Here is a 25,734-nt window from a genome sequence, read left to right as displayed (position 1 = left end):
TCGGCATCTGCGCGAACAATATGTGGGCATTGAAAGGCAAAAACTTTCGCTGCTTCGCTCAGACACGCGGGTAGGAACTGCGGATTCTGCAGGCGGAAGAAAAAACGCAGCATACTCTATTTCAGCGCGGACGGCCTTCATTGAAGTCAATGGATGTGAGTGTTCCGTCGCCTGTACATAATTAACATCGTGTATGAGCGGCAGAAATGCTCGCTACTTCATAGGAAGATAGATAGAAAAGCCGGCTGGAGAGAACCAAGAGCTCTTTCTGCCGCATCAACTAAAGGAGATGGAATAAATCCTCCACAGCGCCACCTATTGAAAGGCAGCATTCCTTCAAGCCAAAGTCAGACTTTTTATACAAGCCTTGTTACAATGACCGGGAATTCCATCTCCCTTATTTGCATATTACCCAGAGGAGCATGCATGGCCATTTGAGTCTCCTCACTTAGTTTATAGTTGCTCTCCATAAGGAGAAAAGATAGCGTTTCTGACCCACTTGCTGTGCAATGTAACGCAGGTCTTCCCCATGTGGAATCCGACTCGTTTGTGTGAGTCCGGCCGAACAGATTCATGAAATTCCCCATAAAGTTTTCCGATTAGAGTCACTAATTTACAAATCATTCACAATTGGTTCAAGTGGTTTTACAATTTTTTTTTTTTATTAAAAGCAAAAAATAAAGAAGATTGTAAAAAGTTTTAGCCAAGAGTTCCTCAGGCGCGTTCACAGGGTCAACAGAATCGCACGCGTTTTGTGCATTGTGAGAATATTATACAACCCGTTATTTACATGGGCAATTTTTCTCTTGCTGCCATGCTCTAAGACGGAAATATTGCAGCATGTCCTATTTTCATCCGAGTCTCGCATGGGAATAGAACATGCAGATGTCTGGTCTCCCGCACATCACATGGATAGAGTGTCTGTGTGCTGGGCAATGCGAGTCACACCCAAGAATGTCTGGTGCAACTCCCTCTCGTGAATGCACCCTTATTGAAAATCAACTGAAAGGACAAATAAACAGGGGTGAAGAAAGTTATCAAACAAGTTAACCCTTTCCAATCCAATTTGTATCCTGGTTTTCCTAGGGGGTTACTCTGTTTCTGATGTTATACAAAGGCGCTATCTGCTGGCTAAAGCCAGTACTGCATGAGGTGACACATTTGATAGGTCCCGACAGCAGAGAGGCTGGCAATATACAGTAAGAGAACCCCGACGGACATCCTTCAACATCAGAGCTGTACAGCCTTAAATCATAATTCTTCAGACGTCAGACAGTGGATTGGAAAGGGTTAAACTTTGCTTTATCTACACCTCAGATCTTCATTCTATGTATTACATCATCAAACAGTGACTTTTACTCGAACAAGCGTCTGAGGAAAGACTTCTTTGCTGGTGACATTCTGCTGATAGATGGTTTTCGACCTACTCGCTTCACCAATGGTTTCATGACGGGGGTCATCTTCTTTGGTGTTTGCAGACCCCTTTCCAATTTAATATGTTCATTGCAGAAATACTTGATGTTGTTTGCAGACAGATGGACCAACATGTTTTCGGAGAGGTCCATGCATTGGGCATGAATCCAGTGTCCGCCTTCGCCGGAGCAATAGATCATGGCTGGTTTGTTAAGCTCTGTAGAATAATATGGGACCCATGTGTTCATATCCAGATTACAGTCGGAGCAGCATGTGATCCAGTATCCAGTTTCTGACTCATCTTCTTCATCGTCCTCGTTATACATATCTTCTTCAGAAATGGTCCCGTCTCTGCTGAACATGAACTCCTCTGAGTCTTCAAGGGGCATGGAGTCTTCTTGGTCGTCAAGAGATCCTTGACTACACGATTGAGCCATCAGATTGTCATCTTCTCTGTGATTGAGTAGGTAGAAGAAGAAGCTACTGTCGGAAGTTTGGTTCTTATTGTCTCCTGGGATACCCAATAGTACAGCTCCATGACCCATGTCGGCCCCAAACCATGTTTTACTGTGCTTAATTTCCCCTGTCCAATCAGGACTCTCTACCTCCTCAAAGTCAATGTTGTCATTACTTACAAAAACCTTATGGCAGGTCATCTTCTTCTGGCTGTCAGACTCATAGCCGCCAACAATGAAGAACTCATCTGGACAGGTACAGGTTACAATAGAACTTGAAAAACACAGATGACGTTGGAGAACATTACAAGTTATGGCTGGACTTCCGAGAAGGAGATTCACATTAATCTTGTAGACGTTTGGGGATCTTCTATCGTTTTCGAGTGAGTGACCACCAATTATGTATACTGTGTCATTGCGGGATATTGAGACATGAAAGGATATGCCATCTTGGATTTCCTTGATTGTGTGCATGGTCGAGCAACCAAACTTGAGGTCGATGAGGTAGATAAATGGCTGACAGTCAACAACACTATTCCATTTTTCTGTAGTCCTTTGATTCAAGGGCACAAAGGACCTTCCACCAAATATAACTACGGCCTTCTTGCCTCTGCTGTGGACCATATTGATGGAATGGCCATACCTTGCTTCAGGAACGTCCCCTACTAAATCCTTTTCTGAGCAGCTGAGTGATATTTTTTTGTTGACTGAGGAGCCCATGGAGATGATGTAGAGTTTTTGAGACATATCATTATTTGGTGTCTTCCCTCCATGGATCAGATATTGGATTTCTTCACCATCTTCACCATCAGAGAGACTGGTCACGGCTGGATGTCTCAATGGTGGGAGGTAGCAAGAATCGTTTGTGAAAGTGGTGGCACGAAGTTTCAGCTCATTGTTTTTGAGATCCACCAGGAACACGCCTGTGGGGCAGGAACGCTTTGGCCATCCCTTTTGGCCGAAGAAGAAAACACGTCTTCCGAACCGAAGCAAGGAAAATCCTGGCTGGATCAGAGATGTATGATTGGCAGCGACTAACGTCTGAAGGTTCATTACACCTGCAGAAGACAATATAAAGTTTTTCATTACACTTACAGATCACTGTTGATAACATCACTGACTAAACTCTGGGTCTCTGCTTTAGATGGCCCATCATGACAACATCAGGATCAACATATGGACGTACGTTCTCCCCATGTTTACATGGGTTTCCTCCCACAATCCAACAACATACTAATAGGTAGATACAGATTGTAGGCCCCATTTGGACAGAGGCCAATGTAGGCAATGACCGTCTCTGTGCAGCGTTGCAGAATATATATGTGCTTGGTGTTATAGAGCATAGCTGCCTTCCAAGAAATTGACCTCAGTTCGTTTCCCAGGCAAAAAAACAGGTCCTTGTGGGGCAGTGCTAAGGCAGCAGAAACGCAGTCCTAAGCTCTCGCTCATGACCTGAACGTTCTGGGTTCAATCACCGCATGGTTCAGGTAGCTTGGTCAAGGTTGACTCAGCCTTCCATCCTTCCGAGGTCATTAAAATGAGTACCCAGCTTGCTGGGGGGTAATAAATAAATAAATTACCTGAAGGTGCTGCGGAATAAGTTGGCGCAATTAAAATAACAAGTCCCATTCCCCCTTGTGGCCCCAGTAGTAATAGTAACCCCCATATTAGCCCCAGTAGTAAGTGTCCTTTATATTGGTGGCCCCAGTAGTAAGTGTCCCCTATATTGGTGGCCCCAGTAGTAAGTGTCCCTTATATTGGTGGCCCCAGTAGTAAGTGTCCCTTATAATAGTGCCTCCCACAGTGGCTTCAGTAGTCATAGATACTATATTGGTCTCAGTAGTAATAGCGACCCCCCCCATTGGCCTCTGACCGGTAGCATCTCTATAGGCATTCCTCGCTGACCGCCTGCAGCTGGCTGAGTGGAATACGGAGGCGGCAGCTGCTGAATCTGATTGTGCCCATTAACATCAATGGGTTCTATTCTCTGCATATTGTGCGCATATACTTCCAGTGTATATTACATGGGTGATTCCCTTGTGGGCGCTCCGTCCGATTGCGATATGGGCGGAGCTCACGTGGGATTTTCTATGCGCTCGTACACATGGTTGCCTTTTCTCTTGGAAAGATACGTCAACCAACCTCGTTCATAACGCGAATATGTTGCGCTGAAGCGTGCGTACCGCCTCTCTTGCATACAAGAATGCAGCATGCTCTACTTTCGTGCGCATTCCAGGGTCCCCGTAGAAGTCTATGAGGGGCGCACAAGCGGGATGCGGAATACACAGCGGATGTCCACCCTAAAAAGAACACATCTGGAAAAGTCCGCCCTGCGAGCGCAAAAAATACGATAAAATAGGTGCGCAAAAAAGACATGTTGATAGCGCATATACATGGCGCTGAGTCACAGACAATTGCGCATACACTCGTGTGATGGAGGCCTGTGATTAGGGCTACATGGCGACTTTGCTATGACGCAGGTCGTACGAATAAAGATAACGGTATAGCCCTGTAACACCGCGAGGTAATGGAGGTCATTGCGGTCGCGCTGCAGCCCGTAAGTCGCACAATGGCAAGAAGTCCAGAAAGTCGTGATCGACAGGTTAAGATTACAACTTGTGAGACGCGACTGCATTGACTTCCATGATTTGCGTTGTCGCAGGGCTGCAATCTTCGCACGGCCAGTCATCGTGTAGCCGTAACCGCACTAACCGCCAAACCGTATTGGTAACGGTTTGTGATAACAGCGGTGCTGCATGCTGAGACTTGTAGTACTACAGCTGAGACTGCACACACATGTATCATTGATATGGGACCAGTTCTCTGCAGCCCCCAGAAGAGAACATTCCATCATGTCTCTTCCTTCTATTTGTACCATAACGGGTTAACCCAGCGGTTACCTAGCAACCCTCACGAGCTTGCACAGCGTTCGCGGCCAGCGGATCCCAGCGCAATGCTTTCTGGGAGATGTAGTTTCTTTCTCTGTTGTCTATAAGCGTTCCTTATGTAAATGAACTACATTTCCCATCAGCTCTTACCGCACGTTTCCTCCATGTTGCTTCCTCACTGCTTGCTATGTGCCTGTGCTTCTAAAGTCATGTGACTGGGCATGCTGGACCCTTTAGTGCCCACTAGAAGTATTATATCCTTCTTCCTTTGAGGCAGTCTGCTGTAAGTATTTTATGCTATGTAATATTGTATTTATTGCTGTATTATTGGACGTCCATATATGAAAAGTATATGGCAGTGGTACTGGGAGAAGCTGCAGGGCTTTAATGAGAAAATACAGGGGTGTGATGCTGGGACTTGTAGTCCAGGTCAGCCGGATCCAGGTTTTGGGGTGCTTATAGGTATGTGGTTGGTGCAATCTACCCTGGATTAGGATTGTTACACCTCACATTTTGCAGCAGCGGTTGAGATCGGAGATGATGCTGTTTAACTCCTTAGATGCTGCAGTGGTGCCCGCAGCATCCAAGTAGTTAGAAGAAGGGAGGGGGATCCCTCTGTCATTCTGTTGTGATTGCGAGGTGCCTGCCGGTGGGCTCTCTTTACAGTTGGGGTCTGCCATCTTGGTCAGAGTCAAGTCCGGGTGGTTTCACATCTGCAGCAGCAGCGGAGGTTCAGTTCGGGAAGCGGGAAAGGGGAATCCCCGTGGCCGAATGGGTCCGTCTTACGATGAAACCGAACAGTGCAGAATGGACCCCATTGATTATAACGGGGTCTATTTGGTTAACGCTCAGCTGCCCGGTTAATGGACTGAAGAAAAGGCGCTGCATGCAGCACTTTTTCTTCTGGTATTTTTTGTCGGATCTGCGGCGGAGGCTCCAATGGAGATGTGAAAGCGGCCTCACGTTATTACGACCACCAGCTAATATCCAGAGTAGCCGCCGTGTGCCACACGGACAGTAGACGGGCTGGCAGGGACTCAGTAAGGTGCCGGTAGGTTGTCTCAGGGGTTTTAGTGTAGTATGTCTCCACCGGAAGTATGGGTGGGCCAGGCTGACCTACAGGTAACACCTAGGTTACGCCCAAAGCTCCCAAGAAGAGACATACTACACTAAAGGGCCGAATGTCCCAGCAAACGATGCCAGACGCTGGTCCCTGTGTGTTCTCACCCCTTCTCCCTGCTGCCTGCTCTGTAAGCGAGAAAGCAATACTGTAGTATGTCTCCACCTTGGTGTTACCTGTAGGTCATCCCGGGCAATCCATACTTCTGGTGGAGACATACTACACTGCATCCCACAGTTGTCGGAGGGTGCATGGGGGGAATCCATAGAGCGAACGATCGAGGTGATCCCACAAATGTTCAATTGGGTTCAACTCTGGGGCATTATGGGGCGGGTAAGTATTTGGAAGTCTCGGTCGTTCTCTTCCAACCACTGTCGGACATTTCTAGCCTTGTGACATGTCACATTGTCTCGCTGGAAGATTTTACCAACCCTAGGGAGACAATCAGCATGTATGGGTGGACGGGATCTGCAAGGATGGATTCATAACCAGATCGGTTCAGAGAGCCTTCCACATGGATGAGCGGCCCGGAGAACGCCACGACCGTAACGCTGTGTTCTTCCAACAATGGCCGCAGGGTGTTTGTTCTCAGATGTCTCTCACCCGGCACACCAACATCCATCCGTACGATGAAGCAGAAAGTGTGACTTATCGGAGAAGGACACCCTTTGCCAATCAGCGGTGGTCCAATTCTTTTCTTCGGATGCACCTTTGTTAGCGTCGGTGCAGTGACCATCCGCCGTCTTCGGAGTCTTGTGCACCGTAGGGCTCACCGAACTGCTGTTATAGACACACATCTGGTAGCCCGCCCGATCATACTCTACATTGCTGCAGCTCACCATGAGAATCGGTCAGCCTTTATAGACGACATTCACCTCTCACATCAGTGGCACGTGGGGCTCCGCAGTTTCCACGCCGGTTATTCCCAACGACGCCATCTGTCCACTTGCGAACAGTTTCAGCACAGCAGGAGGCGAACAAATCCCAAACTGCGCTGTTTGAGAAATAGCGCCACCTTCAGCCCGAACACCAATAATTATTTGTTTTTGTAACTCTGCTAAATCGCCCTTTTTGCCCCTGACAATCAGTGATATGTCAGCAGACGGCCTATCGCCCACCTTATGTACCCACCCAGCCCACCACACGTCACTTCTTCATGAGCTACACGTTGCCGACGTTGCAAGTATCAGGGGGTCATAATAACATGACTCCACTGTGTAGGATGCCTGTCAATTATGCACTGCAATACAGAAGTATTGCGGTACGTTGATGCAGAACGTTAATTCAGTGGGAAAAAATCTGTCTGCGTTCCATTCGGCTTTTGCTGCAGATTTTGCCCGGCTCATTGAAGTCGGTAGCAGAACCAGAGTCTCCGTTTCGGTGCGGATTCTTTCCGCAGGGTGTAGATGAGGTTTGGTAAACGCTGCGGATGTTCTGCCTGCAGTTCTGCTGTGGAAAATCCTCAGAATATCCGGCCCGCGTGGACGTCCTGTTGGGATGTGCTGCGGTTCCCCGCTTCCCACATTAGCGTTGCAGTCGCCGCCTCCCATCATTCCTAATTGTCCGTTACTGCGCCGTCACGTGACGCCTCCTAGCGCCTCATGTAATATATTCCTTGCTAATTGCCTGTTTGCTCCGTCCGCTCCCGTAGCTTTAAATAGCCGAGCGCGGCGCGGACGCCGGTGAACAGCCGATGCCCGTGCCTTATGTGGCATCTTATCCGATACATTATTCATCGCGCCCAATGTACCGTGAGAGCGAGAAGTCCCCTGAAATAATGGAGGAAGCGCCGCAGCGAGGACGGATTTATGTCCGGATCACATCTGGAGTCGTGCACGCCGCTTCCTTTACTATGCTGCGCTGTCCAAAAATACCGCTGCTTGCGAGATGACAAATCCGGCTGTTGTCAAGATCTCTGCTTACTGTCAGCAGATGGAAACATTTTCATTGACTTTCGGGGGGAAAAACCTGCACAGACCTGATACTTCTCACAGCTGAAGGTTTGCTACAGTTGTATCAGGCTAGAGAACGCCAACATGGTGATTTTTGCCGCGGATACAAGGCGTTTTTGTATCAAGATCTGTGTCGTCCAGACTTTGGCGCGGATTCCCATAACAATCAATGGGACATACTGAAGCTCGGCGCTGTTCACACTGAAAGGCACGCAGAAAGATGGGCGGAAACCAAAATGGCTGCCATCACCTAGCATTACTAGGAAAGCCATGTCTGCTTATGTAGCATCTGACTCCCTCAGCCAATCGGATGCGCTGATGGGGCTGACAGGGAGGCAGCTTAAAGGGGTCGTCTCAGATTTTTACTGTTGATGACCAATCCTCAGGTGGACGTCAGCTGATCACCAGGCCTGCTGTCAGTACGGACAGCACAGGAAGCAGATAGCGCTGTCCATGTTGCAGTGGTCAGGCTTAGTATTGCAGGCGCAGCTCCCATTCAGTTTACTATAATACAGACAGCGCCCCCTGTTTTCAGTGCTGTCCGTACCCCCAGTGGGCCGCCGATCAGCTGATTGGTCATCAACAGTAAAAGTCCCGGACAGCCTGTTTAAAGGGTTTGTCCAGGAGGAGAAAATAATGGTTGCTTTGTACCAAACACAGCGCCACTCCTGTCTATGGTTGTGTCCGGTATTGCAGATCAGCACTCTTAAAGGGATTTTCTTCCTCTTTTTTTTTTTTTTTTCAACTCGTGATCCTTTCTTTGAATGGTTCATCAATAGCTGATGGACGGGTGTCCGCCATTCACGATGATTGTCCGGCCTGCTGTCCAGTACAGCGAGCCGGACATTGTCATCAGCGGACGGACAGGAAGTTGGGGCTTCATTCCACTTCCTGCTCCCGGTACGGACATCCTATCCTGGACAGGAAGTGGAAGAGCAGCGCGACGCTCACATTGGTTTCAATGGCGGTGAAGCTGCTGTCTCACTTCCTGTCCGTCCGCTGATGACAGCGTCCAGCCGGCTGCACCGGACAGACGGCCATATGATCAGCTGATGGACGGGGATCCTGAGCAGCGGACCCCCGTCCATCAACTACTGACGACCCAGTATAAGAAATAGCAACCAATCACAGCGCAGCTTTCATGTTACCTCAGCATTGTAATATATAACAGCCAATCACAGCGCAGATTTCATGTTACCTCAGTGATATAATATATAACAACCAATCACAACGCAGCTTTCATTATACCTCAGCGGTATAAGAAATAGCGGCCAATCACAGCGCAGCTTTCATATTACCTCAGCATTGTAATATATAACAACCAATCACAGCGCAGTTTTATTTTACCTCAGCTGTACAAGAAATGAAAGCTGTGCTGCGATTGGTTGCTATGGGTAACAAAAATTCAATTTTTTTTTCTTTTAAATTAAGCCAGTGTTCTGAACGCTCAGGCAAAACCGCACTCCGATCAGACCAGAGCTGTGGATCTGTATCCGACACAAACAGATCTTGCATTATACCTATATATCGCAGCGTTTACCAAAACCACCCGGGGAATTCTATGGGAGCTTACAAAAAAAGACAAAAAAATGCAGTGAAAGCGGATGTTCCCTGCGTTTTCTCTGCGTTTTTTTTTCACGCCGTTGCCAAGAAAAAGTAAAAAAGAAGCGCCATTAATTGTTGCGTTATTTTTCTGTTTTGCACGCGAGTGTATACGGATGAACCCTGGATGTATAAAAGCCCAGGCGCACCCAAAACGCGGCGACACGGAATGAAAACAGTGCACTTTACACGCACCAGAAGTGCCCCCGCCCGCGTGCAGCCCCTCCTTATAACTCTTATGGAATTGCAATATTAGCGATTTCCTAATCTGCCTCCGTTCCTGGAATCGTCGCTTCCTTACGAGCTGTTGGAGGTGTGTGAGTAGAGCAGAGGGTTTGCCGCAGTGTGGCGGTGGGACTAGGTTGCCTCTGCCATAGTTGCACCCCCACATGAGTGACACATGACCCCCTAGTAGGACCCCCCGATGTCAGGGGGTGGTCTGCGCTCTACAACGCAGCGACTCACCTGATGATCGGCTCCCCTCTCTATGGTCTCCGGCAACGGACTGACTGTGCAGAGTCACACTGGCAGATGTGCCCCTCGCCCCGGGGCGATGTGGGTAACTGTCTGTGACCGCTTTCCTCAAAGCTTACGCTCTGAACTTCTCTTAACCCATTCCTCACCCAGACACTGTCACGGGGAAACGAAGCAAGAGCAGAAAAATCTGAAAAAACGTAAAAAAAAGGAAATCCAAAAAAAGTAGTAAAATTGAATAGTTAGTTTTTAATATATATATTTATTTATTATGTCCCGCTCTGTCGCTTAGTGACGTTGTGTATAAACGCCGCCCGTACGCTCTATCGTGCGTAATACGTGGTACAATGGAACACGCTGCATTCTTGTCTTTGCGTGTATACGCACGTGTAAATGGATCAATGACAATCAGTGTAGGTCATTGACTCCATTAACCGCGTAATACGCTTTTAAATTTCGCGCGTGTGTGCATGTCCGGTTTTTGTCATTTTGGCGCGTATTTCATGCACTAAATTGCCTATTAATATGAATGTGGGGTGAAAAACGCAGTTAATACGTAATTGCTCATGTTCAGGACTCTGAGGCCGAGCTGCGGCGTTCTGCTGTAGATCTCAGCACGGATCTGCTCGCAGTTTTAGCTCCGGTCAACAGGACAAATCTGCGTGCCGGCGCCCGACGAGGATTTAGTGTGTAACCAGCGCAGATTTCGAGCTCTTCTCATCAAACGTTTTGCGCCGAATGATCTGCCGCGGTGATTTCCTTAACCCGTAGAATGGTAAATGGGTGCAGATACGGGATCTATGGCGACATTATACCGTGCCCGTCTCCTCTAGTATGCCCGTGGGTTTTTATTCATCTTGATCGTTTGCTAGTCACAAAGCTCCATCTGGCTGGGTGTTGGGGGGCTGAGGGTTGGATCTGGGGGTCTAGTGAACGCTCAGTGATTATTACTCTTCCCTGTGTCCTCGCGGTCCCCGTGCTCCTGCGCCGTTGTCGCGCCGGACCATAAACCGCCATATTCTGGAGCCTGAAAAACACTACAAAATATTTCCTTCTCTTAAAAACCACAATTTGCATATAAACCACCAAGTTGATGCGGTTAGTGCCGCCTGGGCCCCCCGGGACAGCGGGCCCTGCACCCGTGTGACGGAGCAAATGTTTCCTGTTGTTCTCGAGGATGGATGGCGTAACGCGCTGGGATTCTGGAGGAAGCGGCGCTCGCAGACACGGAAATAGGGGACATTTGTAATGTTTTTATTACCTTTTTGTGGTTTTCCCTTCTTTTTCAGTTCATCGTACGCGGCTGCCTGACAACGGCTCAGACGCTGCTGTTGACGGAGCTGCGGCGTTATTTTATTATACACTTGGAATACCGGATAAAGAGCGTATCATCTATGGCGGCCTATCGTCACGTTGTGCTACTTTTTGTGTGCTGCTGTTTGCAGCAGGGACCGCACATAATGAGTGGCTATGTGAAAAGCTCCTGAATACGTGGACCCAACTTGGCCCAGGCAGGCACATTGGACTCAAAGTGGGCACAAAACATGGTGACAGGTTCCCTTTAAAGAGTTGTCCTAATCTAGACAGTTCTCAAATGAGCAGCGTGCATTTATTTCGGGGTTTCCACTTTAAGGCCTCCTTCCCACGAGCGTGACGGGCCCCGCCGCGTAATATTACGCTGTGAAGCCCGTCACGGCGCCCCCCAGAGCCCCTATACTTACCTGCGGGAGATAGCGTGAAATCGCTTCCCCGCCCACCGCCGCCGCGTCACCGCCCGTCACCGCCCACCGCCGTCGCGTCACCGAGCGTGTCACGTGACGTGGCCGGCCGTGTCACGTGACGCGGCCGGCCGCGTCATATGGCGTCATATGACGCGCGGCGGTGGGCGGGAAAGCGTTTTTTCACGCTATCTCCCGCTGGTTACAGCGGGAGATAGCGTGAACGGACGGCTTCCATTGACTGCAATGGAAGCCGTCAGTGCGTACAGCCCGTCCTCACCCGCAGAAAATAGAGCATGCTGCGGGTGAGGACGGGAGAAATCGCGGTGCGTAATTCCGCGGTGGAATTACGCATCGTGAGCATTGTGCTATTAGGTTCAATAGAACCTAATAGCTGCGGACAACGCAGCGGATTTTCGCCGCGAATTACGCGGCGGAAATCCGTTCGTGGGAAGGAGGCCTAAGTGTTAACTACTTAAAGGGTGTTTCCCGTCTCCCCGACGATCAGCTGATTGCCCTGGCCTCTTCTATCGGGTGAGCGCTGTGGCCTCTTCGCAAGCCTGTGATGTCATGTCCATTGGTCACATAAATTAAGGTGAATGGGACCAAGCTGCAATACCGGGTGCAACCACTATACAATGTACGGCGCTGTGCCTGCTATGGACTGAAGTGACAGCTGTACTCGCCCAAGCACCACCTGTCATCTCAATAAGCTGATTGGCAGGGATTTGGAGCAGCGGACTCCCATCGATCAGTTATTGATGGCCTATTCTGAAGATAGGTCATAAATAGAGTAGTTCCGGAAAAGCCCTTTAATACCTGCAGCAATGGTGATCGTTAAAGGCATGGCAATATGGACTCTAAGATGGGTAACAGAAAGGGGAGGGGGTGGGGGTCAGGGTTTGCTGTTGTCTCATGCTGCCCATAGATATCTGTGGGTAGTAGAGGGTTAATCTAGTTTCAAGTCTTGTGTGAAGTGACTTTTCCCACTCATATTTATCCCCACTCCATTCACATGGAGATTGGGGGTGCGCAGATATTGGGATCACTGGGGGTCTCAGTGGTCAGACCCTTAGCACTTATCCTATGGATAGGAGATTAATGTCATTAGTAGGAAAACCACTTTAAAGGGATTTTTGGGACTGGGGTGTTGATGACCTATCCTTAAGAATACGTCTTCAATATCCAATCGGTGGTCGTCCACCATCTGGGACCCCCATGATCAGCTGTTTGAAGAGGCTGTAGCACTACATACCGGGCACAGTGCCATGTATTTCATAGTGGCTGTACCTGGTATAGCAGCTCAGTCACATTCACTGAAAGGCCACGTGATGAATAAACGTGACACCCCTGGCCCCTTCAAACAGCTGATCTGCTTTGATCCTGGGTGGCGGACCCCAGCGATCATAAATTTATGACCTATCCGAGTCCCAGAAAACCCCTTTAATTATTGCGAGGAACTCAAATACAACTTTTATCACCAAATTTCTGTTGGCGGCTAATTTACTTTTCCTTCTGTTTTCTGCTTATAGTGTCTGCAGTTTGATTTCCCATCATGCCTAGCTCCGATGGTTCATCGCCAGCTATGTCAGAGGAGGAAATGGCGAGTAGTGTTATAAGTCGGTTCATCAGCATCCCAGAGCAGACGTACGAAGAATTCCTATCCAGTTTTACCGGCCTTCCACGAGGTACGATCATGCAATTACTGAGAATTCACTGCGTTTTGTTTTTTTTTAATCAATGGTCAATGGGACTTTCTCATATTAATAACGCATCACACAAAAAACGCAAAACCGGCAACTTGTGTTTTTTCTGCATTGGGTTTTTAACATTAGAAAGTCCCATTGACCATTAAAAAAAAAAAAACGCAGCGAAAAAAAAAACACTAGTAGGGAAAAGCCCTAAGGGAGGTATTTTTTACAAAACCCAGTTTAAAGTACCCTGTAGGAGAATTCTGGGTAAAGACATTCAACAATTTGGCAGAACAAAGAGGGTCTTTCTTTGCTGGATCCAATGGCTGCAGTTACGGCTGGGCCCCTATGCCAGGGGGGGGGTCCTAAGGCCTCCTCACCAGAATTACAGCCAGAGTTGATGTTTCTGGGCATCTTAACCCCGAAACCAGCGAGTATTGCACGGCCCAACTCCATCACCTGTCTCCAACCTTTCCAAAGTTCATACGGAGAGCGAGCCCGTGAAGGCGTGGGGGCACGGAGAGCGAGCCCGTGAAGGCGTGGGGGCACGGAGAGCGAGCCCGTGAAGGCGTGGGGGCACGGAGAGCGAGCCCGTGAAGGCGTGGGGGCACGGAGAGCGAACCCGTGAAGGCGTGGGGGCACGGAGAGCGAGCCCGTGAAGGCGTGGGGGCACGGAGTGCGAGCCCGTGAAGGCGTGGGGGCACGGAGTGCGAGCCCGTGAAGGCGTGGGGGCACGGAGTGCGAGCCCGTGAAGGCGTGGGGGCACGGAGTGCGAGCCCGTGAAGGCGTGGGGGCACGGAGTGCGAGCCCGTGAAGGCGTGGGGGCACGGAGTGGGAGCCCGTGAAGGCGTGGGGGCACGGAGTGGGAGCCCGTGAAGGCGTGGGGGCACGGAGTGGGAGCCCGTGAAGGCGTGGGGGCACGGAGTGGGAGCCCGTGAAGGCGTGGGGGCACGGAGTGGGAGCCCGTGAAGGCGTGGGGGCACGGAGTGGGAGCCCGTGAAGGCGTGGGGACACGGAGTGCGAGCCCGTGAAGGCGTGGGGACACGGAGTGCGAGCCCGTGAAGGCGTGGGGGCACGGAGTGGGAGCCCGTGAAGGCGTGGGGACACGGAGTGCGAGCCCGTGAAGGCGTGGGGACACGGAGTGCGAGCCCGTGAAGGCGTGGGGACACGGAGTGCGAGCCCGTGAAGGCGTGGGGGCACGGAGTGCGAGCCCGTGGGGGCACGGAGTGCGAGCCCGTGAAAGCGTGGGGGCACGGAGTGCGAGCCCGTGAAGGCGTGGGGGCACGGAGTGCGAGCCCGTGAAGGCGTGGGGGCACGGAGTACGAGCCCGTGAAGGCGTGGGGGCACGGAGTACGAGCCCGTGAAGGCGTGGGGGCACGGAGTGCGAGCCCGTGAAGGCGTGGGGGCACGGAGAGCGAGCCCGTGAAGGCGTGGGGGCACGGAGAGCGAGCCCGTGAAGGCGTGGGGGCACAGAGAGCGAGCCCGTGAAGGCGTGGGGGCATGGAGAGCGAGCCCGTGAAGGCGTGGGGGCACAGAGAGCGAGCCTGTGAAGGCGTGGGGGCACGGAGAGCGAGCCCGTGAAGGCGTGGGGGCACGGAGAGCGAGCCCGTGATGATGTGGGGGCACGGAGAGCGAGCCCGTGATGATGTGGGGGCACGGAGAGCGAGCCCGTGATGATGTGGGGGCACGGAGAGCGAGCCCGTGATGATGTGGGGGCACGGAGAGCGAGCCCGTGATGATGTGGGGGCACGGAGAGCGAGCCCGTGAAGATGTGGGGGCACAGAATGCGAGCCCGTGAAGATGTGGGGGCATGGAGAGCGAGCCCATGAAGATGTGGGGGCACGGAGAGCGAGCCTACTAGAATGTCGAAGTGAAAAAAAGGAGGGTACTATTACTGTAGGGTATAAAAGAGGCATTATTTCTTTTGGGCACTATGGGGGTATTTTGGGCACTATTACTTTGTAGGGCACAAAATAGAGCACTAGTACTATGGGGGTCACTGAGTAGGACATTGTGGATAGTGGCAGACAAGTCCTGGTTGAAAGAAATCTTCTTAGTGGTCTGTGCCCTGATAAATAAGGAAGGGCAACGTGAACGACTCCAATCGGAGAAGACATCAGCTGTGATTCCGAGAGGTTTCTGCAAGGTAATTACTGTCACGATGCAGAGTTAGTATCTGACTGTTAGGCCGTCTGCACACGGGCATATGTCTAATAAAAAAAAAAACATATTTGGTATCGCAGCATTGTTAATACTCTGATCTATCAAACTAATTCAATATTTATCCCACACAATGAACTTCATACTAAAAAATTTTTAAAAAGACACAACGCCAGACTTGTCCTTTTTTTGGTCACCCCATCTCCAAGAACATTGATGAACAAATAAAAAAGTTGCGGTCAGAAGACGCGTCAGAAAAAGTAGTACAGAAAACAGAAAAAAAAATTGAGCGATCACTTTGCACTCTGAGCGGGGGATGCAGAAGACAAGCGGGGCCGCTTGTCTTCTGGAGCTAGCTGTTCTTCTGCTCGGAGTGCTCAGCTGGTATGCAGCCGAGCGCTCCGAAGGGGGTATGCAGAACATAGCTGGACCGCTCTGTTCTTCATACACCGGGTGTGTTCAGGGAGCAGGGTACAGCTGAAACAATAGTATCAGCTGTATCCCACTGTGAATCCCTGATAAGGCTCATCGTCAGCACGCTGAAAGAGAACGATGGGAGAACGAAAACTGAACGATGTCAGGGCAGTTACACACAACGATTATCGCTCAAAAGACAGCTTTTGAGTGAATTTTGAGCGAATCGTTCTGTCTAAACTAGGCTTTAGTTTTCAGCTCTTATCTCTCCTCTCCTGCACCTTCATATCAGCTAATTGGCTAGAACCACTCCAAAGTTTGTCTGCCAAAAGTTTCAGATCTAGGCGTAATGTCACCATAGGCCTCCCTCTTTCTAAGTGTCTCAAACTTTGTAGAGGACATAGATTCCATCATAGCTGTCACAGTGTTATACATTTTTCCGATGTCCTATTGCGTTCAGCACAAAGTTCCTCTATGCGGCACAGTTGTGCCAATGCCATGGAATCGCCACTCTCACAGCAGCCAGACATAACCAAAGCTATCCCCTTTTCTGTGACCCAATCGAGCCTGGTAGAATAGAGAGCAGTGCTATCTGCGGGGTATCTTGAATTGTCTTCCGACTCATCGTGTTGTATATCAAGGACAGTTTGTCCCAGAAGGGCTTTACCCGATCACAGCTCCACCACACATGCATCATGGTGCCTCTTTCAGTCCCACAGCGCCAACACCGATCCAACGCCGAGGGAAATATGTGGTGCAAGTAGACTGGGCACCTGTACCACCTTGACAGAGCTTTATAGCTTTTTTTCTTGAGCAGCGCACGCAATAGACAACTTGTGAGTAAATACGCATGCCTTCCGCCAATCGCTGGGGGATATCGTAGCCCCCGAGTCAGCCTCCCACGCCAGCTTAGAACCAGGGGCGGCATCACAGGAATTTGCGGTCAGCAGGCTATATATCTGGGATATTGTATGTGCCGGGAGAGATTGCAAGGAGAGCAACTTTTCAAATAGAGTTAACGCTCCCGAAGGAGCCACCAACCCCCTGAGTGGAGAGGAAGGAGCGGAGCTGGTAGTACTCAAACCAGGAGAGATCCCCTCGCCCGCATCTGTCCCTCAGATCCTTAACAGGTTGGCACTGAGGCTTCCTTTAGGATTTGGTGAACCTGGATGTCATCTTGTGCCTCCGAGCCTAAGAATCTATCTCTAACTTGGCCAGGTGGGAATGCTGGGTTATGAAAAAAGGGTATGAGAGGGCTAATTTAGCATTTTTAACCCCTCAGCGACCACCGATATGCCTTTTGACGGCCTGTATCCGCAGTCTATGTATGAAGAGAGATCGCGCGGTGATCTCCCTCCATACATCGAGAGCGTCGGCTGTTTCTTACCACCGACAGCCGGCAGCAACGGCTCCGATCAGCTGCCAATTGAGAGTGGATTGCAGAGAAGCTGGAAGGGAGACCCCTAGTGGAACCACTTTAAATATGATTTAAATTTGTAGAGCAATAGAACTGATGAGACTAACAGAAATATATTCCGGAGATGATGATACTAACACAAGATAGTAAATGAACAGAAGTTATTGGAAAAGTTACTGTGCCTTTAAGCGGACGTGAATTGCGCAACCCCCCCCCCCCAAATAAAACCTAATTGTAGCAACAAGTCCTTGTCTTACAAGTGAAATTCGCATTTTTGACTTGTCTCTTTTACGTTATTGATGTTTTTCCCCGTTTGTAGGTTAGGGTCTGCACAGATTAATGCGATATAAAGGGCAAGGATGGCACGGAGCCAGAATCGCCCATTGTTTTCTAAGTCTGATTCCTGAAATGTGGCGGCCGAGGCTGGTGGGTGGGAAGTCGTGGTTTTACGGTCTGAGCATTGCGAGTCCCCCGTGAATATTTGAGGCTGTTTTTAGTTTACGGCCCGCTCGGTAACATCTGCTGCTTCTAGCTTCATGTTGTTATTGCTTTGTTAACCGGGCATAAAATAACTGGAAAACCTGCGATCCCCCCCCAAGTACAGCGCAAAACATCTTCAGGATTGTGCGAATACACGAGAGCGCTGAAGATACGCTCCCAGCGTGAACTACTGCAAACCTTCATCAGGAGATATGGAAATAGTCCAGTGTCTTATTATCATTCTTTTTCATTATTTTAGATTTTTTTTTCTATGAAAACATTTTTCTGGATACAAATGAATGTAGGAAAAGTACAGATTTATGTAGTTTTTTGATGGAAATAAGATATATGTGTGTGTGTGTGTGTATATATATATATATATATATATATATATATATATATATATATATGTCCTATTCAAAGATGGTGTGAGTGTTTATATGTACACACCAGCGTTAAAGCGGTTGTATCACAATGGACATTTATCCATGGGGTAGGTGATAAGTCTGACCAGTGGTGGTCTCACTGCTGACACCTTCCCTGAACCCAAGAATGGGGGTCCTTTGTTCCCCGTTGTCCTCACTGCTGGCTCGATGCACCCCCCTCCGTAGTGAGAAGACTGAATGGAGGGTCAGTCACACATATGCCGTGTCCCTCCATTCATTTCCAGTGGGACTGCCGGAGATAGACGAGCGCTTGTACTTTGGCTAATTTGGTTCGCCCCATTGAAATGCATGGACCAGTACTGCGCATGTGTGATCACCATTCCATGCACTGACATCCCTGTGGTTGGGTGCAGTGAGCCTGCAGGGCTGTGGTCTCAGCCGACCCCACCTATCTTATGAATAGTCTATTGGGGTACAACCTCTTTAACGTTTTCCATTGTTTGGCTCTATCCAAGGAACCAAACCTCAGATAATCCAGAAGTTCTGGATCTGGCTTATTCCAGACCCGGATGGATCCTATTGGCTGTATTGTCTTTTGTCACGTCCCCCATAACGTAAACAATACTGGCAAGAGATTTATTTATTTTTGGAACGTCCTAAAATCTTGTAGCCAAACTGTTTTTTAAATTCTCTTATATTACTAAATTGTGTCCAGTTACGGTCAACCCCCACAAAAGTATTAGATTAAGGCTGCACCCCTCAACTTTGGCTGCGACACACATCACGGGCCAAAAGATGGCAGTATATCACTTCAACATCCAAGTTTAGAGTTCTGGAGATCCTCGGATCGCGGCAGCTTGCAAGCCAAAATATCACCGTATTCACTGCCAATAGTTGGCAACGTCACAGGTCTGTGCCCCCGCAACCTGCCTTATGACCAAAGCCGCTGCACAATCTAACTTGCTGTAATAAAGCACTAGAAATAGCAAATAATATTTGTTACAATCAATAAAAATGTAAATGTATCCACAGGATAGGCCGCAAAACTCTAATCGGTGGGTCCACCTCCGAGACCCACAACTACCTTGGTGTGGCACCAACTGCCCCCTGGCTTAGTTGTATACGGAGGTCGAGAATTACTATTGTTTCCATAGAAGTCAATGGGCGTTACTTAAATAGTGTGAGCTATGCTGCTTCTGAGCTCCTGAGTTACGGTAACAGCGTTGCCTGCTGTGCTACATTGTTTCTGTAACTCCCATTGACTTCTGTGGAAGTTTGGAAACAGCGTACTCAACTTTTTTCATACTTCCGACCTCCGCATTGAGCTGAATCGGGGGGGCAGTGGTTGCCACAAAACTGTGGGACCCACAACTATCCCGTTTATACTGTATGCCATAAAGGTCTGGGATCCCACTTGTAGCCCAGAATAGAGATCTGTCGCAGCGGACAAAAGCTTCTTGAATGTTTCATATATCCAAAATACTCAGTAATTTAATCTTCTAAAACATTGGAAAAAAAGTAATTTTTGGCTTCATTTAGGTCGACTTTCTTGTGTGATGGAAGATGGTGTCAGCGCCGCCTGGGACACTTGATGTCCGATCGGATTATAATATCATGCTGACGTCCCATAAATAATGCAGTATATGCTCATTAACAATACATTAATACGGGGCCTCTTATTTTTTTTCATCGAGGTGTTGAACAATCCCTTTCGTCTGTCATCAGTAAAGTGTTCATATGAGACAGACATTCACCTGCAGGGTGAAAAGCAGAATAAAGAGGGAAGTCTGTAAGAAAGGCCTAAAGTGACGAACGTCTCCGAGTAGATATGAAATGACCGGATGAAAAGCATCCTACCGCTTTGTGTATGCAGCTCCTATGCTGACCTATATGTTTGCATGGTTACAAACAAATCTGCAGGAATATGTTGGTCTTTCATCTACCGCCCCATCTCCACTTGGAAGTGAAGTAGTAGTACGTAACTTTAGGATCTGACTACACAGAGAGATTGTTTGTAGTCTGTAACCATAGAGACATAAGGCTTTGCATAGAAGCTGTATACACAAAAAGGTATGAGATTTGGAATCCTAGCTCTTTACAGAGACTCTTCAACCCGTTTTCAGATCCTTCTGAACTCTCCAATGATCAGACCATAGAGGTAGCCCTAACCCGGTTGGCCAGCTATAGCAATAAAGCTGCTTTTATGTCGTCCAAAAGAGCTGTACATCTCCAAATGTTAGTGCTGCTATTTAGGGCTCATTCACATGTTGCAGGTTCGAGTTCCAGTACAGTTACAACAGAAAGTCTGCAGCGGTTGTTTGTTTTTTTCTTTCTTCTACATGATTTGCTTTAATCCCATTCACTTTAGTCATAGAATGGTAGAGTTGGAAGGGGCCTCCAGGATCATCGGGTCCGACCCCCTGCTCAGTGCAGGATCACTACATCATCCCAGACAGATATTTGTCCAGTCTTTGTTCGAAGACTTCCAATGAAGGAGAACTCCCCACCTCCCGAGGCAACCTGTTCCACTCATTGCTCCCCTCACTGTCTAATATCTAATCTGTGTCTCCTCCCTTTCAGTTTCATCCCATTGCTTCTAGTCTTTCCTTGTGCAGATGAGAATAGGGCTGATCCCTCTGCACTGTGACAGCCCTTCAGATATTTGTAGGCAGCTATTAAGTCTCCTCTCAGCCTTCTCTTCTACAAGCTAAACATTCCCAGATCCTTTAACCGTTCCTCATAGGACATGATTTGCAGACCGCTCACCATCTTGGGAACTCTTCTCTCAACTTGCTCCAGCTTGTCGTTCTTTTTTAAATTGGGTTGCCCAGAACTGGACCCAGTATTCCAGATGCGTTCCTCCCTGCTGATCCCTGTTTACATTGGCTTCAGCTTTGATATGTTTGTATACACACATGATTACTGCAGCAATATCTTCCCCGCTGTATGTCATCCGTGACTTTCAGTACACAGGGCTAGGAGTAGCCCATGTAACCTGTATATGGGATGTCACTGGGCCAGGAGCTAGCGGTCACATTGGCAGTCAAATTATACACCCCCGAAGAGAAGAACCAGCAGTGAGGTAGGCTTATGGAAATTGGGGTGTATGTTTAAGGGGGAAAAAAAGCTAGGCAGAAAACCCCGCTGACTATGTTGGCAATTCTGTTCTCCAAAATTTGGACATGGTTCGCAAATATAGCTAACAAGGGTTGGACTCTGGCACTATAATGGGTTCCTGATACAACAGCTTCCCAAAGGCCCAGCAGAAGCAACAACAAATAAGTGTGAAGGAACGCATAGGCCACAATTACTATAACATGGGCTTCAGTACTCGTATGCCTTCATTATCTGCAGAAAACTGCAAAACTATTGTCCATACAACTGCATAAAATGGCGAAGTCCTTAGTGCACATTTTGATGAAAATATGTTGGTCCATCTGCTACATTCAGGTGACCCTTAATAGATGAGTTCCTAGCTCTATAGACGCCTCTCCTTGGGCTAAAACCCCCTCATAGGAGTAGGAAAGCAGAAGACATCCCCATTTGGAGGTGACTTTGGAGCCAATCCAGCTATGTCTTCTTCCACGCATATAAAATATTCAGCGTCGTATCCTGACATTTCTGACCCTTCGACTATTATTTTCTTCAGTTTTTATGATTGCATAAAATTCAAAAATGAACGCTGGACCTTTTTTATTTTTCCCAGAAACTTTCTTTGGGGTTGAGGCCCTTCAAGATTCAGACTGTGCCACCACAGTAGTAGAAGATGTTCTGTTCGGCACAGACTGTGATTAGAGATGAGCGAGGCACATTACTCGAGCGAGTAGTGCCTTAGACGAGTATCTCCCCGCTCGTCTCTAAAGATTCGGGGGCTGGCTTTGTGCGGGGAGGAACGGAGGGGAGATCTCTCTCTCCCTCTCGCTCCCCGCCGCAACTCACTTGTCACCCGCGCCGTCCCCCGGATCTTTAGAGATGAGCGGGGAGATACTCGGCTAAGGCACTACTCACTCGAGAAATGTGCCTTAGTGAGTATACTCGCTCATCTCTAACTGTGATACATTTATGGGTTCCCAATACAACAGGTTCCCAAAGGTCTAGTAGAAGATAACCCCATTTGGAGGTAACTTATGAGCCAATCCGCTAAGTCTTCCACCACCCAAAAATTATTCTGCATATTCTGACCTTTTTAACCATTTTAGTCATATTTTCTTGACTTTTGAGATTAGATAAAACTAAAAAAAGGAACTATTATATTATATGCAGAATAATTTTTAGTGGTGGAAGACTTAGTGGATTGGCTCATAAGTCACCTCCAAATGGGGTTATCTTTTGCTAGATCTTTGGGAACCTGTTGTATCTCCCCCCCCCCCCCCCCAAAAAAAAAAACTCTTCTTGGGTTGAGGTCTTTCAAGACTCAAATAAGGCCACCAGAGTATCAAAAGATATTTTGGTTGGCGCAGGCTCTGATTCAGTAATGGGTTCCTCAGACAACAGGTTCCCAAAGATCTAGTAGAAGACAACCCTGTCCTTGGAGGTGGCTTAGGAGCCAATCCAGTGAGGTCTCCCTCTGGTTGAGCAGATTCGGTAGTCAAACATTCAGGGTCATATTATGTCCTTTTTGACCCTTCAATTTTCTTCCATTGACTTTGAAAATTACGTAAAATTCAGCCGATTTCACATGAAAACAGACAACCTATTTTTTTTTCCTATTATGCCGAACATAAAATTATTTCATCAGACACTAAGCTTCGTATCACAAAGTTTTCTGTCTAATTTGTCAACCACGAGAGAGTTAAAAAAAAAAAAAAAAGAAAAAAGTCCCCATTCTGCCACCCAGGCAAACACGTTCCACATTTAGAAGCCTCTCGAAAAAGACTCTGCTGTCTAATGCGCAGCAGGCACAGCAAATGAAATTTTCCTTCTAACTTTGTGCTTCTGAAGATTTTTTTTTTTCTACGAGGGCCCCATGTTGTGTAAAAAAAACCATAAAAGAAATATATAAATATTGTACAAAAATAAAGGACACGATTTCCTTTCAGCGTTGAATCAAACTTTTTATTGTAAGATCCTTAACAAATCTTTTGTTTCACGGAGGAGCTCAGAAGGAGCCTCTCTCTTGGGTTCCTCATTCTTTCCCCTTCTGTAAAGCCCCATAGAGAGATTACCAAAAAGGTATTCTATCCGCCTTTGTGCACTGGCAGCAAGATTAGGCTCCACATGAAAGGTAGGTGAGGAGGGCACCCAGCAAAATAAAAGTGTCATATAACATGAAGCGAGCTTTTACGTATCCAGCCGGTGATTAGTAATTGATGTTGGCTCGTGGCTCGAGGATATAGGCAATAAGCCTGGAATTGTCTTCTCTTCTGGAGACCATATACATCTCATTTGAATGAAAGATTCCCTTTATTGTTTGATGTGAAGAGCTAAATTTGAAGACCGCAGGATTTTTTTCCTCTTCCTTCAATCTTCAGAGGAATATTATTTTCATACCTGATACATATCCGGCTGTGAAGGGCCATCTCGGAACAGATGTCTCTTTGTCTTGACTGAAGGTGCTTAAGCAAGGATGAAACTTTCATGAGGGGCTTAGCAGAAGGTAACAAGCAGCGGGGAGTTGGGGTTAGGGACATGTGAATCTCACTAGAGCATAAAACATTGATTTCCCTTTTTTTTTTTGATGATTTTTTATTTTTTTTTGCCATGCCACCCAGTGTTTAATTCTAGAGAACGTTTGATCAAGAGCTTCACGGCACATGTAGCATGAAGGCAAACATATGTCTCCATTCATACGGCCACCACTTGAAATCACTGGTAGTCAGCAAGTGACATATTTATTTCTCGGGGGAATCGGGGGCACACCGGATTGGTTGGCAGGATGTTGTGTATAGGAAAGATATGATTTGTAGTCTTCATAGAAATAATGGAGAACCTAATTGGCGATTGATATATTTTCCACAGGTGTGGTAATGTATAGATGTGGCAATCTTTATCTTGGATAGGTCGTCAATTTACTACCGGAAACTGCCTTTAAAATAATAAAGGTAATTAATACTTGTTTACCCCACTGCTCACATTCCAATACTTCCCGAATCGCCCATTGGGCTCTATACTTCCTAGTTCCTGTCATCACAGACACGTGACACCTGCAGCCAATTGTTGGCCACAGCATTGACCTGCTACATCTGTTAATTGGCTGCAGTGGTCACGTGTCCATGTCTACAGGGGCCAAGACAAGAAGTGATTGGTTGCAGCAGGCACATGTCCATATTGACAGAGATCAGGAAATACAGAGCCCTGCATGATACCTAGAAGCATGGGAACAGAGGCATATTTGGTATTTCAGCCGCACTTCAGTAGCGGTGAGCGATTCCAGCGACTTGATTGGTTGTTGGGTACACCCCCCCCCCCTTTGGAGATGTGCACGAGTGGCCGGCCCGTTAAATAAGCAGCAACAGGGCCGTAGGAGGGTCGGCAACTAAGCCCAACCCTAAACCCTAACCCTAAACCTAACTCTAAACCCTAACCCCCCCCCCCGCTGGTCTTGTGAAGTAGCACTCGTGCACATCTCCAAAGGGGAGTGTGTACCCAACAACCAATCAGGTCGCTGGAATCGCTCACCGCTACTGAAGTGCGGCTGAAATACCAAATATATGCGAACGGGAGCAGTAGGGTATCGGTAAGGTGATTTTATCGGCTTTTTTTATCATTTCAAAAGTATTCTCAGTGTTAACATTTTTTTTTTTAAGTGGCTGGACCCCCCCTTTAATACGGCACGCCCTTCTCATGCAACTAGAATAGTGTAGTGCGTTGTGGCGCACTATAAGTTTTGCATAATGCACCATTTGACAAAGATTGCTATGTCCCTACTTAGTAAGTTTGATTGATTTCTGTCTATCTCATAAGAATTTAGCTTTTCTCTGGGTCAAGACTGTAGATGGAGATATTCGTTGATTACCTCATATTAGAAAGATTTATTGCAAAAACACGTATCAACACAAACAATAAAACTGAGTTCCAATCTAAAAACATCTGCATGGGATAGGTTATAGTCCAAGCAACAGGATGTCAGAAGACTTGGGGTATAAGCATAATCCAGGACAACCAAGACTAACTCCACAGAATACAAGTATAGCAGAATAACCAGGAATACATGAAACTGTGGGTTCAAATAGTCCAGAGAACACCATGATCGGTCACAGCAGGTGAAATCATTAATACACACTTGGGTGTGACTGCAAGGGGTTAATCTATTTCATGCACTCAATCTCGCGTTCATTTCCCACTCAAGTTTCGAATTGAGCACGGATCACACCATAGCACAACAGACCCTACACCGGCAAATGCTCACCACCACCACTTCTGGTAAGGCCACAACACCTGTATACACGCACTGCTCTCCAGCAGTTAAAGGGATTACTCTGTCAAAGGCTATAGGTTCAGAGCCACAAGGACTAAGCTTATTAAAGTTGTCAGCTTCAATACAAAAAGATGCAGAGCTTATAAAGAGATAAAGGCAAAATAGACTGACAAAAAACAAGCAAACCGTTATAAAATAAAGTGAAGC

At 47.9% G+C, this 25,734-nt stretch overlaps 2 protein-coding genes across 2 annotated transcripts in view; one reads left to right on the top strand and one right to left on the bottom strand.

The window, feature by feature from the left end:
- Positions 1–708: 708 nt before the first annotated feature.
- RAG2 (recombination activating 2) lies at positions 709–9,943 on the bottom strand. The gene is made up of 2 exons (XM_066583482.1): positions 9,896–9,943; positions 709–2,926 (listed from the first exon to the last, which is right to left on the bottom strand). Exon 2 carries the CDS (start codon positions 2,919–2,921, stop codon positions 1,356–1,358), a length of 1,566 nt encoding a protein of 521 aa, XP_066439579.1. The 5' UTR covers positions 2,922–2,926; positions 9,896–9,943; the 3' UTR covers positions 709–1,355.
- IFTAP (intraflagellar transport associated protein) overlaps positions 4,923–25,734 on the top strand; it is a 43,730-nt gene continuing 22,918 nt past the window's right edge. The window contains exons 1-2 of the mRNA XM_066583483.1: positions 4,923–5,039; positions 13,155–13,310. Of these exons, the coding sequence (XP_066439580.1) occupies positions 13,178–13,310 (133 nt within the window). The 5' untranslated portion in view covers positions 4,923–5,039; positions 13,155–13,177. The remainder of the gene's footprint in view (positions 5,040–13,154; positions 13,311–25,734) is intronic.

The sequence above is a fragment of the Eleutherodactylus coqui genome, chromosome 11, assembly GCF_035609145.1.
Source record: "Eleutherodactylus coqui strain aEleCoq1 chromosome 11, aEleCoq1.hap1, whole genome shotgun sequence".
In the NCBI taxonomy this organism is placed as follows: domain Eukaryota; kingdom Metazoa; phylum Chordata; class Amphibia; order Anura; family Eleutherodactylidae; genus Eleutherodactylus; species Eleutherodactylus coqui.
This window is presented reverse-complemented; position numbering and strand designations above follow the sequence as displayed.

Coding starts and splice junctions, on each gene's coding strand:
- RAG2 (XM_066583482.1), bottom strand. CDS start 2,921: ATGAACCTTCAGACGTTAGTCGCTGCCAATCATACATCTCTGATCCAG.